Genomic DNA, 19047 nt, shown 5'->3' on the forward strand with positions numbered 1-19047 from the left:
AATGGATCCAGCCATACTGCTAAGCAATTTGGAACTATACTCAACAAGTTATTAAACTGTGCAAACCTTTTGACCTAGCAGTTTTTCTACTGGGCTTGTATCCCAAAGAGATCTTAAAGGAGGGAAAGGGACCCATATGTGCAAAAATGTTTGTGGCAGCCCTCTTTGTAGTGGCAAGAAACTGGAAACTGAGTATATGTCCATCAATTGTGGAATGGCTGAATAAGTTATGGTATGTGAATATCATGGAATATCATTTTTCTGTAAGAAACAATCAGCAGGATGATTTTAGAAAGACCTGGAGAGAATTACATGAACTGATACTAAGTGAAATGAGCAGAACTAGGAGATCATCATACATGACAACAACAAGATTATACAATGATCAATTCTGATGGACGTGGCTCTTTTCAGCAATGAAGTGATTCAAGCCAATTCCAGTGGTCTTGTGATGCAGAGGGTCATTTGCAGGCAGAGAGACTGTGGGGACCGTGGATCTCAACATAGTATTTTCACTTTTTTTGTTGTTGTTTTCTTGCATTTTGTTTTCTTTCTCATTTTTCTTCCTTTTTGATCTGATTTATTTTTGTGCACTATGGTAATTGTGGAAATATGTTCAGAAGAATTCCTCATGTTTAACATATTGGATTACTGACTATCTAGGATGGGGTGGGGGAAAGGGAGGGAGAAAAAAACTGGAAGACAAGGTTTTGCAAGGGTGAATGTTGAAAACTATCCATGGATAAGTTTTGAAAATAAAAAGGTTTATATTAAATTGGTTTTTTAAAGAGAGAACAGATGTTCAACCAAACTGAAAAGCAGATTAGAAAGAAAACAAGCAAGTTGTTGATAGAATTCTCAACTACCTGCCAACAACAAAGCAACATCAAGAAAAAAGCAGGGTTCATTCTCTTTATTAAAATGAGCAAGGGAATTGCCATTTCCTAGAGCTTTGGTAGTCTAAAAGTAGCAGCCTGAACAGCCTTGATTCCATAGCAGGTAAGATAGCTCTGTGTGTAAATGTTCTTCTTCCCTCCTCTCCTTCCTCTGTCTTGATAGGATAATATATCCTTACACTGAGATGATCTTAAAAGTACTTTTTTCTTGTTTGCATTTCTGAACCCTCCTAAGATATGGAGGTATTCTGGCTAGATTTCTTTCTTAAGAATCATCTGATTCTAATTGGTCACCAATAGGATTTAGACCAAAGTCCATTTGGTCCCTTTTTGGGTCCTAATTGACTCAGATTGAATGTAAATAGCAGTCATTTCTGCTTTGGCCAGAAATCCTACTACATTCATTCATTTATTTATTTAGATTTTTTTTTAGTCTAAGTGAAAGAGGAGATTCTTTGCTTCAACTGATACCTAGCCTTAAATTAAAACAGAGACCTATTGAAGACCTTAGCTTAAAAAGGCCAAGGTCTCTCACTGCATCCAGGGCCATTTCCAGTCATCTTGATCTATGTCTGGCCACTGGACCCAGATGGCTCTGGAGGGGAAAGTGAGGCAGGTGACCTTGCCTAGCCCTCCCTCACTTAAATCCAATTCACTTGCATTTCATGGCATCCCCTCTTTCATGTCACTTGGAGAACAAAGGATAAATAATAACAGAATCACAGAAAAAATGAAATTCAGAACTAGGAAGATGGAAAGCAACATTTCATAGATGAGGAAATTCAGGTTCAGAGAAATAAAGCAGAATATTTCAAAAAATAAACTATTCCATTAAAAGTTGTCATTTTTTATAAATGCTAAGATAGGGAAGTTATTTTAATATTAACACTATCAATTGTAGGTTGCTTCCTAAAATGTTGATTTCCAACTGTCAAGCACATTTTTTATGCACAATCCAAAAAAAATTGGGAGTCTGGGAAGTATCCTAGTCTATTCTTGGGCTATCATGGGGTACTTCCAAATGAGGAAACTTCTTCTACCAATAAAGACAGCCTGGGTTGCAACTTATGACCTTAGAAACTTTCCTGGACCACTGCAAAGATAAATGGCATGCCCAAGGTCACAGTTAGTTAGTTATATGACTCAATAGGACCATAACCCATGGTCGGTTTTCCTGTAAGGTCAGCTCTTATCTACTCTGGCCTAAAAATGTATAATCCTTTTCCCTAAAGATTGAAAACATATGAATATGAAAGTAGTCTTTTCAATATATTCTGATGATGAAATATGTAATACTTATTTGTAGTCATATTAACCAATGAAAATATAAGATGGTATAATGCCCATTTCCACCAAAGATAAACTCAGTTGAGTGGAAGAGGCAAAATTATAACCAAGTTATCTCCCTTTCCATTTTAACTTCTCTTTCTATATGTGCATAATTCCAAAAATTTAAGAAAAGTAGATTAAAAATTGACCATCCCAATCTTTTTTGTAATTAGAAATAAAATGATCAGTACATGAAAATCAGGTAGTGATTAAAAATCACACACAAAACTTTTCATCCATCACTGTTATGTTAATAGAAAGTACAGCTTAGCATTTTAATATCCATTGGAACATGAAATATTTGTTCAGAATCTTAGGAAATGACCCAAAAAATATTCTGAACAGCTGCCCCATATGCCTGTATCATTTTAGATTTTTACCAAGGAAAACGTTCTTTAAAAGATGACCAAAAAAAAAGCTAAAATGAAATGCTAAGACTGAATGATTTCTAAAGCATTTTTTATTTGTACAAGAATAAAATGCCATGTGTGTGTTTAACTCTCCCAGGCTTCTTCTCACATCTACTCTGTTTTCCAGCAGATTTTATTTAACAAGTTTTATATGACTACCTCCTGTTCACTGCTTTGAAATTTCTCTGTGGTTTCTCCCCCTACATTCCCTCAAATGAAAACAAGGGGGGAAATGTGTATTGATAACATTGAAATGAAATTTAAGCAGTTGTAGGAAGACAGAAGATGCTTTTGTAGAAATGTCAGTCAAAAAATAAGAAGGGGAAAAACATGACTTCCTAGGGAACAGACTATGTCTTCTTATTACACATCAGTGATGGAGGCAAGACACTTGCAGAAATTCACAGCCAGAAGTTAAGATGATCAATGTTACTATTATCAGCATATCAAAACTGCTTCCCAATTGAACATTTGGGAGCTTTATATAATACTGTAACTAACACTGTATATATAACACAGCAGTGTCTTTCCTCTTTGGGTTTCAAATGAAAATAAAGCATACCATTTTCACAATTTTGAAGGACAGTATTCAAAGAGAAAGTCACCATTTTATAAGCTCTTTTCCAAATATTCTCCTTTATTGCTGCATTCACATGACATACTTAGGAAGGGAGGGAGAAAATTATGCACTTAAAGTACCTACTATGTGCCAGGCACTATGTAAGGCACTTATTAGAGGTGAAAAACTTTTCCATTAAAAATATCTTACAATTATATATGGTAATGAGGTTCATAAAAATAAATTTCTATTATATGCCGTGATAAATAAAAAGCATTTAATTTTTTTTCTCTCCTTAAATGCTAGATCTTAATAAACTACCATTACTGAGCATAACTGAAATAAATCTAACCCCTTTGTCACTTTATTTCTAAAGAGATATATGCTAGATATTTTGGGGAAATGATTTCATTCCTTTAAGTTATTAAAGTATCAAGTCCTAATAAATATGTTACTATTGAATGATCTGAAAAAAAAACAACAACCAACAAATCAGTATGTATTCAAATACATCAAGACCAAAGGTATTCTCTTTCCTATACCATGACATTAAGAATATGCATAACTGATAAGATATATGTTCTCTCTCTCTTTAATGAAGCTCCATTCCAAACACATTGATTTTTCTTCTGAAAGGATATGCTATTCTCCTATCCTTGAAGCACATCCCACTTTTTCCATGAACTCTAACTGGATAAAAAAATCAATTTTTAATTTCCTCATGGCATAAATAATTCTTCATCATGCTATCGATTTGTTAGATTAATAGGAATTATTTTTAATTTCAATGGAAAAAGGCAATTGGATTTTACAGTTAAGGCTAACCTAAAGGTAAGGATGACAGAAGAATTTTGAAATTCTTGTTTTATATGATATTTTCTTATTACAGTCAAATTTCTTAAATGGTTTCCAAATATATACATAAATATGTGTACAGCACAAATAAAAGAGCAGCAATCAATCAGTTCTTACTAAGGATCTACTTAATATACAGTGGGCATTGTGACATATAAGCACAAAAGTGAGACAATCTCTATTCTTAAGGAGTTTCTATCCTGCTGGGGAGATATACAACATTTTCACAAGTTATGAACATGAAAGCATGAATAATATGAAAGCAAAATAAGGAAATGTCTCTTGTTGGAGCTGGAAAGTGAAATAATTCTTGAACGGAGTGAAAGGTTCCTAGAAATGAGGAGGTGAAGAAGGAAGGCATTCCAAGAATGGTGTATATGGCCAATGTGATAGAACAGAGGTGAAAGACAGAAATTCATCCTTAATATAATGACAGTACTGCTTTATAGATAGGTCAGTGTATATTTTTCTGGTTTCTGTGAAGTAATAAACTCATTCATCTCTTCATTCAGTTCTAATCAACTCTATATCATCTCTAAAAAGTAAGAAAATTATGTTAACATATTTGATTGCACAATTAAAGTCTGCACTCAAAAAATACCCCAGACATCTCAGTAACTGACTAAATTAAAATCTCACACACAAAACAAAATGTACAACGCATCTTTCTGTGAGTGAAACACTGACATGGGCAAAAGCAAATGTGGCTTAAAAGTTCCCTATGAATAAAATAAAAATGACACTTGGATAAGAGATTGTATGTAAAAAAAAAAAAAACTCAAAATACTGCAAACCATTCTGAGTGCCCTTATCAAAGCTGTCCACAAATTCCTCAACCAACAGAAAATTTATGTCAAGAATCCTCAGAGAACACTTTGTCTAAAACAGAAAAAAGCCCTTGGGTCCTTTTTTTCTAGGGGTGAGCCCATTCTGAGCAAAGAATCAATGTAACTTTAATATAAACTTCACTTAAAGGACACCATTTTCTCTTTTAATCTCTCTTCTTAAACGATTATGAACTTGGCATTCAACTTCCAGCTGGAAGTTCAGATAAGCAACTGTAGCATTTGTAGAAAATGAGAATATCATTCTTTAGAACAAATAAGCAGTACTTAACTAACTCTTAAGTACTATTGTTTTGGATTTGCTTAACTATTTGATACCAACCACCATATTAGAAATTAAATCTTTTTCAACAAATAGACTTATTATGTGGGGTGAAACTGAGTATAGTGATTAGTTGTTGGGTTCCCCCCCCCATTATATCACTCATCCCACCCTCAAAAAATTAACTATATATAAAAATTCAGAAAAGCAAAACTATCATAAATAGAATGGTAAGAGATAACTCAAATAAAAATTCTTCATATGACTTGAGACATGAAGGGCTTCTTCATATGATTTGAGACAGTAATTCAAACCCAGGTTAACACTGAAAATACACAGAACAACTGTTAAAATTCTGCACATGTGAGAGTTTTCAATATATTGGTAATATTAATGTAAATGATATCAATGAAATTTATTCATAATACAAACTGAAGGAATTGTATAATGGGGACAGGAATAAGAAATAAGGAAAACACAGAAAATTATAATGAGAATACTGAATACACACATACACATACATAATTACATAAAAGCAAATGGAGTATTTCATATCATGGAAAAAAAGATAATAGATGTATTAGGAAGAACACATGTTCAGTTATAGAACTTTAATTAACATCTCCAAAGTATTTATTGTCTAATAGCTTATGCATGTATTTTTTCTGTGCTGTAATCTATTCTCCTACTAAACCATAGGGATCTATCAAGTCCATATGAAACCTTTAGAGAATTTCTTCATAAAGATCAGGAACTATATTTCATCTAAATTTTCTACCTCTTCAATGACTAACAATTTTCTAGACACAATAAATGTTGACTTAAAAATTTATAGTACAAATATATGGAGTAGTTTTTAAAAACCAGAGTATTTCAGGATATCTCTACCATTTGATTCTAAGACCAACTGCTGTCACAGGAATGGAAAACCTGATTAACTCTCTCTTTCCACTTCTCCATTTTTTAACCTCAATCACACTCAAAATCTGATGAAAAATTTCTAGACTAATACTATTAATCAATGCTGTATTACAATAGGTAAATAACAACTCCAATTGTTTGACAAATATCCATGTGTGATATTTCCTATTAATGAAACCAAGTGGTACTATCATTTTTCCTAAGATGTACAGAACAAATTGTTAGGCAAAATATTAGTAATAACAGCTCAGATAGAAATAATATTTTGTAATCTATAAAGTCTCTGGAAACAGTCTTATAAGGAAAGAGAACATATATACAAATGCAAAGGCAAACACAAACACATGCAACAACAACTTTAAACTTATTTAAAATTATTTGAAGTGTAAGGGGCCTGGGAGACAGAAGAAGATCTAAAAAGGTTTCACAAAAAGTTTGATACAGATAAAACCTGAGCTGATGTCACTACACAATGGACAACATATCTAAAAAAAATTTATTTGCCTCTTTACTTTACCCCCCAATATATCTAAGAGTTACTGCGTTCTATTTGACAATGCTAAAATTCTGCCTAGATGCTTAAAAGCATATATAACCAGATACCATAAGAACATCTGCCTGTATAGAAAAAGCATAGAAAAAGAGCTTAAATGTCAAAAGAGGATGAGAGGCATTTAAATGTGCATGATAAATTTTAATTCTACAGTAGTGGGTGATTTGGGTTTGTTTGTTTTTGATACAGTTGGTATCAAACTGTTCTGAAGCTTTTTACTATTAAAAGGAAGTTGAAAAGGTATCAATGATATGGTATCTACAAGATTTTTTTTGTCAGTTAAGTTTTAAAGTGCACAATTCATACAAAGACATGTATCAAGCACCTATGTATTGATTTTGTGCCTGGCAGTGTGGCAGATATAATAGCAGAAAGCATGTTCACAATCACTAGGGGAGACATAAGACAATTAGGAAGCAAGAAACACGCAAACAAAATAATAAGAAAACCATTTAAACAAAATATAGTGCTATAAGAATTCAGACTGAGAAAAAGATCATGAAAAGATGGGGTCAAGGTTCTCAAAAAACCCCTGAGAAATCCAAGTCACTTCCAGTTTCATAGGTTTTTAATTACAAGAAAATAATTATGATAGATGAATTTAAAATAAATCAAGAAAGATAAGAAAGTTTCTTATATCCCTTGAAAATATTTTTGAACAAATGTACTAATTAATGAGAGAAGGTTATGCATTTATTTAATGTCACCAATTTCCTCTACTTCACAGGGCTGTTTTGAGGAAAGCAATTTGTAAATTGTAAAATGTCATAGAAGTGAAATCTATTAATATTATTATGCAAACAAAAAGCATTATTAAGCATCTCTCATGTGCAAGGTAAGAGGCAGGTTGTTATAGTTGTTAAAGAGCTGACCTTGGACTGGAAGGGTTCAAGCCTTGCCTCATACATTCTCTGTAACCCTAGGCAAATGCCTTAAATCTTCAATTTCTTCACTTAAAGTTCCCTATATTCAAATTGCACATCCATTTTCATGTTCTGGGGATGTGTATGTGTGCACATATGCAATTATAGACGTATGTGGAATGTGCATACTAAAAATACTCTGTCCTTCCCTCTCTTTCTCTGTCCTCTGACTGTGTATAACACACACATACATATCTAGTATGCATATATATAAAACGTATTTATGATACTGTGTATAAACAAATATATCAATAGATATGGTAAATATACATATAGATCACTCAGAAAAGAGAAAGAAAGGAAGAAAATGGGGAAAAGAAGGAAAGATAGAGACAGAAACAGAAGCAGACCAAGAATTCTCCATTTTTTTTTACTTTTTTTTATTATAATAATTTTTTATTGACAGAACCTATGCCAGGGTAATTTTTTACAACATTATCCCTTGCACTCACTTCTGTTCCGATTTTTCCACTCCCTCCCTCCACCCCCTCCCCCAGATGGCAAGCAGTCCTCTACATGTTAAATATGTCACAGTATATCCTAGATACAACATATGTGTGCAGAACCAAACAGTTCTCTTGTTGCACAGGGAAAATTGGATTCAGAAGGTAGAAATAACCCAGGAAGAAAAACAAAAATGCAGTTTACATTCATTTCCAAGTGTTCTTTCGTTGGGTGTAGCTGCTTCTGTCTATCCTTGATCAATTGAAATTGAGTTAGGTCTCTTTGTCAAAGAAATCCACTTCCATCAGAATACAGTATCGTTATTGAGGTATAAAATGATCTCCTGGTTCTGCTCATTTCACTCAACATCAGTTCATGTAAGTCTCTCCAATCCTCTCTGTATTCATCCTGCTGGTCATTTCTTACAGAACAATAATATTCCATAACATTCATATACCACAATTTACCCAACCATTCTCCAGTTGATGGGCATCCATTCATTTTCCAGTTTCTGGCCACTACAAACAGGGCTGTCACAAACATTTTGGCACATACAGGTCCCTTTCCCTTCTTTAGTATCTCTTTGGGGTATAAGCCTAGTAGTAACACTGCTGGATCAAAGGGTATGCACAGTTTGATAACTCTTTGGGCATAATTCCAGATTGCTCTCCAGAATGGCTGGATTCGTTCACAACTCCACCAACAATGTATCAGTGTCCCAATTTTCCCACATCCCCTCCAACAATCATCATTATCTTTCCCTGTCATTCTAGCCAATCTTATAGGTGTGTAGTGGTATCTCAGAGTTGTCTTAATTTGCATTTTTCTGATTAATAGTGATTTGGAACACTCTTTCATATGAGTGGTAATAGCTTCAGTTTCATCATCTGAAAATTGTCTGTTCATATCCTTTGACCATTTATCAATTGGAGAATGGCTTGATTTCTTATAAATTAGAGTCAATTTTCTATATATTTTGGAAATGAGGCCTTTATCAGAACCTTTAATTGTGAAGATGTTTTCCCAGTTTGTTGCTTCCCTTCTAATCTTGTTTGCATTAATTTTGTTTGTACAAAGGCTTTTTAATTTGATATAATCAAATTTTTCTATTTTGTGATCAATAATGGTCTCTAGTTCATCTTTGGTCACAAATTTCTTCCTCCTCCACAAGTCTGAGAGATAAACTATCCTATGTTCCTCTAATTTATTTATAATCTCGTTCTTTATGCCTAAATCATGGACCCATTTTGATCTTATCTTCATATACGGTGTTAAGTGTGGGTCCATGCCTAATTTCTGCCATACTTATTTCCAGTTATCCCAGCAGTTTTTGTCAAATAATGAATTCTTATCCCAAAAGTGAGGATCTTTGGGTTTGTCAAACACTAAATTGCTATAGTTGACTATTCTGTCTTGTGAACCTAACCTATTCCACTGGTCAACTAATCTATTTCTTAGCCAATACCAAATGGTTTTGGTGAATACTGTTTTATAATATAGTGTTAGATCAGGTATAGCTAGGCCACCTTCATTTGATTTTTTTTTCATTAATTCTCTTGAGATCTTGACCTTTTATTATTCCATATGAATTTTGTTGTTATTTTTTCTAGATCATTAAAATATTTTCTTGGAAGTCTGACTGGTATAGCACTAAATAAATATATTAGTGTAGGGAGTATTGTCATCTTTATTATATTTGCTCGGCCTATCCAGGAGCACTTAATATTTTTTCAATTATTTAAGTCTGACTTTATTTGAGTGGAAAGTTTTTTTGTAATTTTGCTCATATAATTCCTGACTTTCCTTTGGTAGATAGATTCCCAAATATTTTATGCTGTCAACAGTTATTTTGAATGGAATTTCTCTTTGTATCTCTTGCTGTTGGATTTTTGTTGGTGATGTATAAGAATGCTGAGGTTTTATGGGGATTTATTTTGTATCCTGCAACTTTGCTAAAGTTATGAATTATTTCTAATAGCTTTTTAGTAGAATCTCTGGGGTTCTCTAAGTATCATTCTCCATTTTTGTGATTACAGTTCATTAGTATGAAGGAAGAGGAGAAGGGGGAAGTTTTGAAAAACACTACTAAAAGTCCTTCAACATTTTGGTTCTCTTTTCTACATGTGTTTTACCAAAAATGAAGCCTCTTTTAAAAATACTATAGAAGGGGCAGCTAGCTGGTGTAGTGACTAGAGCACCAGCTCTGAAGTCAGGAAGACCTGAATTCAAATCTGACCTCATCTTAACATTTCCTAACTTGTCTTAGCAAAATAATAATAATAATAATAATAATAATAAGCAGTGCCATAGAGATAGTGTCTCAAGTAGCATTACATGTAACATAATTTGTTCAAACTACCCTGGGACAAACAATAGGCTAAAAAAAACTTGGATCAGTTTTATTCTAAGGCATATAAACTAGAAGAAATTAAGATGACATATAATTAGAAAAATGGATTCCTCTGGAAGACTGGGGAGCATTAGGGAGTCTAAGGTGCTTAGATTAAAACAGTTATAATAGGTATCAGTGAAGAAGAAATAAATTAAGAAGGAAGAATATATGAAGATAAATAAGAATGTATAATGGTCTACAATGTGTGAAACACCAAACAGATAAAATATATTATGTTGAAAGACAGAATTATGGGTTAAGAGCTATATGATAACATCAAGGGTATGATCATATTTAGGAGCTAGTCTTTAGAAAAGCCTTAATGATTCATCTTTCACATATCCAAGAGAGTTCTGTTTAGTCTCTTCCATTCCAAATACTATACCAAAAATATCTTCTACTAAAATCACTGTGGAGATTTAACTGGAACAAACATGCTGTGCTCAAGAAGCATCTGAAATGATGATAGGATTGAGAATTTCTCATATCCAAAAATATTTCCAAAAACACATCTGAAAAACATTTTAAAAATTCTTTAAGTATTTCATAATTTCTAATCAACAACAATGATGAAAATAATAATAGCTAACATTTATATAGCAACTACTATATACTAACCACTTTCCTATTATCTCATTTTATCATCACAGCAACTTCAGGAGGCAGGCGCTACTTAAAAATCCTTGTTTTATGAATGATGCAAACAGTGTTAAGGCATTCGCCAGGGTCAGTGTCTGATGTCTAATTTGAACTCAGGTATTTCTGATTTCAGGGCCTGTACTTTTATCAGCTACACTACTACCTACTCCTTATTAACATTATAAATGTTCTTTGGAGGGAGTGACCAGAGAAGTAAGAAAGGCAAGCCTATGATTTCACTGGTATAAAGAGAATTCTTAATTCAACATCTTACTACCAATGGAGATGAGCATCAATTATGAGAGGGAAGATGGATGGATGAATACAGACACACACATGTACAGATATACTTATGTGTATGTATGATATATTAGCTACATGGAGCTGATACTGATTTCTTATACTTCTAGCAGTATAATGGTAAATCAAATAGGCATTCTGACTTCAAGGAACTTACAGTTTCACTAGGGGACAAAATGTAGACATATGGAATGTAAGAGACAGCTAGGTGACACAGTGAATAGTGCCCTGGGCCTGAAGCTGGGAAAACCTGAGTTCAAGTACGGCCTCAAACATTACTAGCTGTGTGTCCCTGTTTGCCTCGGTTTCCTCATCTGTAAAAGAAGCTGAATAAGGAAATGGCAGACCATTCCAGTATCTTTGCCAAGAAATACCTCAGTGATATCACAATGAATTAGATACACAAAGAGCAACAAAACAAGATATCACAGAATAAAATTTAGTTGTGACTGCCTCTTTGTTAACTCCATAGGAGGTTTTCTTGGTAAAGATGCATTTCCTACTCCAATGGATTTGTCAAATGAGTTAAGTGACTGTCCCAGGTTCACACAGCTTGTTAATATCTGAGGCTGGATTTGAACTCAGATCTTCCTGACTCTAGGCCCAGTTCTCCATCTACTGAACCACCTAGATTAATAAATACTAGTTTTTGTTAAGTCTAATGAGTCCTAGGCTATAACCTTACAAGAACCTAGAAAGCCAATTAAGATTTTTAAATTTTTATTTTTATTAAAGCTTTTTATTTTCAAAACAAATGCATAGATAATTTTCAACATTCATCCCCACAAAAACTTGTGTTCCAAATTTTTTCCCTCACCTCTCCCCACCACCTCCCTTAGATGGTAAGTAATCCAATATATATTATACATGTGCAATTCTTCTATACATATTTCTACAATTATTATCCTTTACAAGAAAAACCAGATCAAAAAGGAAAAAAGAGAAAGAAAACAAAAAACAAGCAAACAACAACAAAAAGATTTAAAATACTATGTCGTAAACCACATTCAGTCCCCACAGATTCTTTGGGTGTAGATGGCTCTCTTCATCACAAGACCATTGGAATTGCCCTGAATCCTTTCATTGTTGAAGAGAGCCCTGTCAATCAGAATTGATCATTGTACAGTCTTGTTGTTGCCATGTACAATGATGTCCTGGTCCTGTCATTCCCCTCAGCATCAGTTCATCTAAGTCTCTCCAGGTCTCTCTGAAATCATCCTGTTGATCATTTCTTACAGAACAGTAATATTCCATAAGATTCATATATCACAATTTATTCAGCCATTCTCCAACAGAGGAGCATCCACTCAGTTTCCAGTTTCTAGCCACTACAAAGAAGGCTCCCACAGATATTCTTGCACATACAGGCCCCTTTCCCTTCTTTAGTATCTCTTTGGGATATAAGCCCAGTAGTAACACTGCTAGATGAAAGGACACGCACAGTTTGATAGCCCTTTGGACATAGTTCCAAATTGCTCTCCAGAATGGTTGGATTCGTTCACAACTCCACCAACAATGTATCAGTGTCCCAGTTTTCCCACATCCCCTCCAACATTTGTCATTATCTTTTCCTGTCATTCTAGCTAGTCTGAGAGGTGTGTAGTGGTATCTCAGAGTTGTCTTCAATTAAGATTTTATCACAACTCAAGATAACTTATATAAATCTCCTCAACTCATTTCAAAATACTCTTTGCTCTGATATTTTATGCCTATTCTTTGTTGTCCTGGCATTTAGCCATTATCCCTTTTCAACTGATGATCTTTGTGTACTCCCAATTGAATATTTTTTGCTTGCCTGGTCCCATCTCATACATCATACCTTCCATGATCTATGAAATCTTGAGTAGAGAGTTAATAATGTTATTTAATGATAGAAAACATGGTATCAAAAAAGTAATCTGAATAAAGAAAAACTGAAAGACTAGGAAAAAAAAATAACTCTGCCTTCTATCCTCCTGACAGGATTTTGCAAAGGTAGTCAATAAATATTTATAGACCTGGACCATCAAGGGATGGACAGTCTTTAAAGAGAACAAGAGAAAGAAGGAAGCTAGGATCTCGGAAGCCAGCATGACTCAAAAATTAAAATAAGAATCAGAACTGAACAATTAGAATTAAAACAGAATTAGAATCATTCATTGGAAGCCATCTGTTCCAATATTTTCATTTTACAGACGAGGAAACTGAATAAAACCCAGAGAGGTGATTTCTTTAAGATGACACAGGTAATAATAAGCTACAAATACAAAGAGATTATATAATAGCAGTGGGGGGAAAAGTATAACAAGAGGATGGGCATTGTACCTAAAAATCACTTTTTATTCAAGAAGCAACACACGGTCCATAAGGGGATTGTGGGTGAAGAGATTACCAAGAAAAAACAACATTCAAAGAATTGCAAGTCTAAGGGCTTATTACTCACAGGACAAGTACACAATTGATGACAATTACAATCATGATCAATCTTAAGAGTATTTTAGAAGCAGTATTAAAGAGAGATTATAAAAGTATAGTCTAGAAGAAGGCTAGAGAATAAGAAAGCTCTTGCAAAAAGGCACTGAGAAAGAGAAGACGATATAGTATAATGGAAATAATTCTAGAATTGGAGCTAAAGAAACTTGGTCTGAATTCTGTCTCTCCTAATTTCCTACCTATATGATCTTGGGCAAAGAATCTAACTACTTTGGGTCTCGATTACTTCACCTGTAAAATGAGAGGATTGGATTATAAAACCTCTAGGGTTCCAATGTAAATCTCTAATAATAATAAACTAGAATGATGGCTACGTGAGTTTATGAAAACAGATGTGAGAGATTATGAAGATAGAATTGGCAAATATTGCTAATTAGTTGAATGAGAGAGATGAACTCATGATTAAAAAGTTGAATTATGGCTGTGCTTTGACCATAGAAAAGTTTAGAGGAAGAATAGAAATAAGGAGAAACAACATTAAGTTTTATTTTTTATATGATGAGAATTAGGTGATGATGATGATATATGCAGGTGGAGGATGTCTAGCAGTCAGTCTTTGTGAAGAAAAATGGAAATCAGAAGACAAACTAGATGCATGTATATATGTATGTGTATGTATGTGTGTGTATGTGTATATATATATATATATATATATATATATATATGATAGATGGATAAAAAAATAGACACAAGTTATTTACTTATTTGGAGATGAAAATGGAAACTACAGGAGCAGATAAAATCACTAAAAGAAAATATATAAAAAAGGGAATATTCAGGCTCTAGGTGCAAGTAATGGATGGACAGCAATGTCCATCTTTTCCTGTCATTCTAGCCAGTCTGAGAGGTGTGTAGTGGTATCTCAGAGTTGTCTTCAATTAAGATTTTATCACAACTCAAGATAACTTATATAAATCTCTAAAATGTAGAAAAAGACTAAGACTGAAGTTAATTGAGACCTTTGAAGGAAGCAGTGCAGCAAAAAAAGACTCATATTTAAGTGGTGGAAGGAAGAAGGTGTAGCAAAGACTGAGAAGGAATTATCACATAAGCTGTTGTTTGTCCAGAGGACAATGCTATGACTTGCAAGTTAACTGGATTTAAGTGTGGGAAAGCTGTGCAAACTCATCAGCCTCAGTCTAGGAAAAAAAGGTAAGCACTCCCTTTGATCTGTCCTGTTGCCATGACCTGGCACTGAGAAGAGCTTGATGGTGGATCTTCTGTATCTTTGTCAGTAAAAACCAAAGCACTAAAATGCTCCAAAAGTTTTCTAAGTCTCTACAGACCTGACAGAAAAGTACTGGGTACTAGATACCCAGTATTTTTTTTTATAACAACTATTTTTTATAAAAAAAGTAAAACTAGCTTATGCCCTTAGAGATCTTCAAATCTATGAAATGAGTGTCCCTAGCCCTATGGGTGATAACTAATCACTAGGCAGAGAATAAAATATGATTTTAGGGTCAACTACAAATTAGCTTATCAATATGGGAACTTCTATACAGCCGTGATGTGCCTGAACTTTGATAGCAGATCATACTTATAAAGCTGGTCCAATGAAATTAAATCATTTCAACAAAACTATATTAAGTGTGCACTGTGTGCCAGACTGTACAGCAAGGTTATACTGAGAATACAAAGACAAAAACAATAAAAAAAAAAACCCTTCTCTCAAGAATCTCATATTCTACAAGTGCTGAATTTTAACATATACTGAATTCTTTATTGTTCAAGGAAACCAAAATGGCAATTTGCTGTTTCTGATACAATGTTAAAAATTCAAGTTAGTCAATAAACAAGTATGTTTTAAGTATGTATTACATACTAAGCAATGTGTTAGCTACACAAAGAAAAAACAGTATAGCACATGGTAGTTCCCATAAAGAAATTTGTGATCTCACTGAGAAGACAAGCAATATATTTGAAACAATAGGGAACCAGATGGTATATAATGAAGTGCTAATGCCTAAAAATACAACAGTAATTCAAAAAAAGGGATGATAATAATGCTTAACATCTACAAAGTATTTGAAGGTTTGCAAAGCACTTTGGAAATATTAAATGATTTTAACCTCATAACAATGCTGGGAAATAGGCAACACATTATTGTAAAATTGTAATTTTTTACAAAAATATAAATTTTAAAATTTGCAAATAAGAAAACTGTGTGATTAGCCCAGGATCACATTGCTAATACAGCCAAATCTGAACTCTGATCTTCCCAACTCTAGAATCAGAACTCTTTTCATTATGCTATCCAGCTGATGTGGATAGAGAGAGGCAAGGCAACATGAATAATATATGACTGAAGCTGAGGATGGGTAGATTGTTTCAGATAAACAATAAAAACAAAAAAACAGTAATGTAAACAAAGGAGTGACATGGGAATAGCATGGCATTTTCAGACAATGGGAAAGAGGCTGACCTAAAGTTAGAGGTTAAATATTGAGGAATAACATGAAGCAAATTTGAACTGGAATCCACATATTTTATTTAACAATTCCAAATAGACAGGTATTGTCAATTTATCAGGTGCCAGTTTAGAATAATCTATGATCCAATAATAAAGTTACTAGGAGAGTGAGGTGAGGAGGAAAGAGAAAGAGAAATACTGGTGCTTTCACAGCCATATTATATCTCTGAACCTAAAATCAATAAGAGAAAATACAAATGGTCTATGAAGATACTCTTAGGTTGTGATCACTCTAAATTAGTGGCTGCTAAGGTTATATGACAAGTAAGTCAATAACTTTACTCAGTATCTTTCAACATCTAATCCTGTACACCACACTTCTATAATCTTACTCACCCAGAGAAACCACATCTGAATGAGAGATACACAAAGAGGATGAGAACAAAACTGAAATATCCTTTCCTATTTGGGATGATTCTTTCTATACTCATCCCACCTCTCATAATCACAATCAGAAAACCTCCCAATCTATATCTCTCCTATAAGAAGATGATAAATAGTTGTTCACTTAAACTTCAGTTCCCATTGAATTTGCTTAAAGTGGATTTAAAAGATAATAATAAGACTGTATGGAACAACTTACCCTAGAAAAAAGTCGAGCAGGTGCTGCTACAGCATTCTGTTCCTTTAAGTATTGATCCCAAGACCAACTCTCCCATCCAGCAGCTGAATTTACTAGAAGAGAAAGAACAAAAAAAATTCCCACAAGCAACAAGTTTGTTTTCCTGATTAGAAAGTAGTTTAATTAATTAAATAATAAACTAAAAAGAAAACCTAGGGACTATATGTGTTTTTTTCTGATTTGTCACAAGGAACTATGTAATCCATAGTTTCCCCATGCTTCAATTTTCCTTCTACAATATGAGCAGCATAAATTTTTACCTTTCAAGGATTTTTATTTGAAAAACTTTTTTCAATGGCTGTGTAAATTTGAAATTTTGATTATTTCTCTTGTTGAAAAAGAATACTCTCCAAAAAGTCAGTAGGACAATTTTCTATGAATAAATTATTCCACTTCTCCCCTACCAATCCCCCCAGCCAGAAAAAAATTGTAAGCAGCTGGATGCCACCCACCCAACCCTTTTTTGCAGCTGCGGGAGTTGGAACAGAAGCAGCTATCAGAAGAAGCTGCTCAAAAACTCTGTCTCCTCCTCTTTGGAAGTTGCAGCCTAGTAAAATCCAGAGAGCTTCTTTTCTCTCCTCTAATCTAAACCTTTGCCCTCATTCCCTTTAGATCAAATGTGAACAACTGTTAAAAAATTGACTTCCTACTTTAGTTTTGTTACATTGAAAATTGCTTAAAAAAAAAGGATGCCTCTTTGATAAAGGAATGGGAGAGAGATATAACAAGAAATTCAGGCAAGGTAAAAACCAAATATATTAATTTTTAAAAATTTTCTTAAATACTTTTTTAGTTTTTTAAAAAATGAATTTGTGAAAATATTCAGCTTGGGAAATTATAATCCTTAGTATCTAATTTTTCAGAATTTGGGACAGGAAGAGACAGAGATTATTTAGTCCAGTCTGTTCACTTAACAGATAAGAAAAATAAATGTCAAAAAAGTACATAAGATAAAACAGGAATTTTCAATAAAATTAAAATTCAAGGAGTATATGAACATATCATTAAATACGTAGTTACAAAAAGTAATGACATACAGTAGTTCCTTTTTTTTTTTCAACATATCAGCTTTATTTCTAAAGTTGCCGGATGCACAACTACATTTCAGTTAAATTCTTGTAAAATAACTGTCATTAGCTGCCTAACATCTGAGCATGCTGTGTTGGATAATGCCTCTTCTCAGGGAACCAATTGCAAATGAAGTAATTCCCCTCATGTTATCAAGGCATCACTCCAATGTAATGAACTATTTAAGTAGTCTGTCATTGAAATTATGCTGTCTCTTAAAGCCTTTACTTCCAAATGACCTGGCAATGCTATTGTAACAAAAGTCTTCTTTCCCAGCTTTAATGTGAAATAATTTTCCTTTGCAGTCTCATGTTCCTTTTCCTAAAATTCACTGATCCCAAAGTCTCTATAAGTTTGTCCTAATAGAATCAAGTTGTTATTACCATCCCAAAGACAGAACAAATCATCCAAGTTTATATTTGTTAAAACAAGATAGCAACATTCCCTTCAAATACTGATTAACTGAAAATTATTTGACTCTTTCTAGGATATGAGATAACAGTCAACTACTATAATCCATCAGGTTGATGAATTGAGCTGATCCTATCAGTCAGAATTCTGACTCACAAACTAAATCAGAAATTTCAACCCTCTTGGGCCTCAAGAAAAGGGTAACTTAACTAAAATGTTATTTAAGCTTATTTCCTCCATGATCTTTCGCAATGTATAAAAGAAAAACTACTTCATGTTCTTTGCAAAATTATCTTCATAAATTCCTAACCTTTCAAAACTCTATCTGGATATTACACTGCAATTGTCTATACACAAATTTGGGGAATTGAAAGGTACATTAAATCTCAGACTTCTGTTGTCTGAACCCAGAAGAGCACTTTTATTAAATAAGAACTAAATCAATTCTGTTTGGAGTAAAAAAATGAAACTTTTCCCTCCAAAGTCACTATTAGCTGCCCAATCTAACAGACTTTCCCCTCAATCTTTATGTTGCTTGACCTTTCTGAGCATGACACAGTTGGTTACCATTTTCTCTTGGTCCTTTCCTCTCTAAATTTTCATGACACTGTTCAATCCAAGATCATCTCCGGTTGGACAGCCCCTTATCCATCTGTCTTGTCCTTGAAGCATG

At 33.5% G+C, this 19047-nt stretch overlaps 1 protein-coding gene across 1 annotated transcript in view; it reads right to left on the reverse strand.

Moving 5' to 3' along the window:
- Positions 1–19047, reverse strand: part of L3MBTL4 (L3MBTL histone methyl-lysine binding protein 4) — a 489530-nt gene that overhangs the window by 307708 nt on the left and 162775 nt on the right. The window contains exon 5 of the mRNA XM_031946621.1: positions 16857–16948. Coding sequence (XP_031802481.1) covers positions 16857–16948 — 92 coding nt within the window. The remainder of the gene's footprint in view (positions 1–16856; positions 16949–19047) is intronic.

The sequence above is a fragment of the Sarcophilus harrisii genome, chromosome 1 (assembly GCF_902635505.1).
Source record: "Sarcophilus harrisii chromosome 1, mSarHar1.11, whole genome shotgun sequence".
NCBI lineage: Eukaryota > Metazoa > Chordata > Mammalia > Dasyuromorphia > Dasyuridae > Sarcophilus > Sarcophilus harrisii.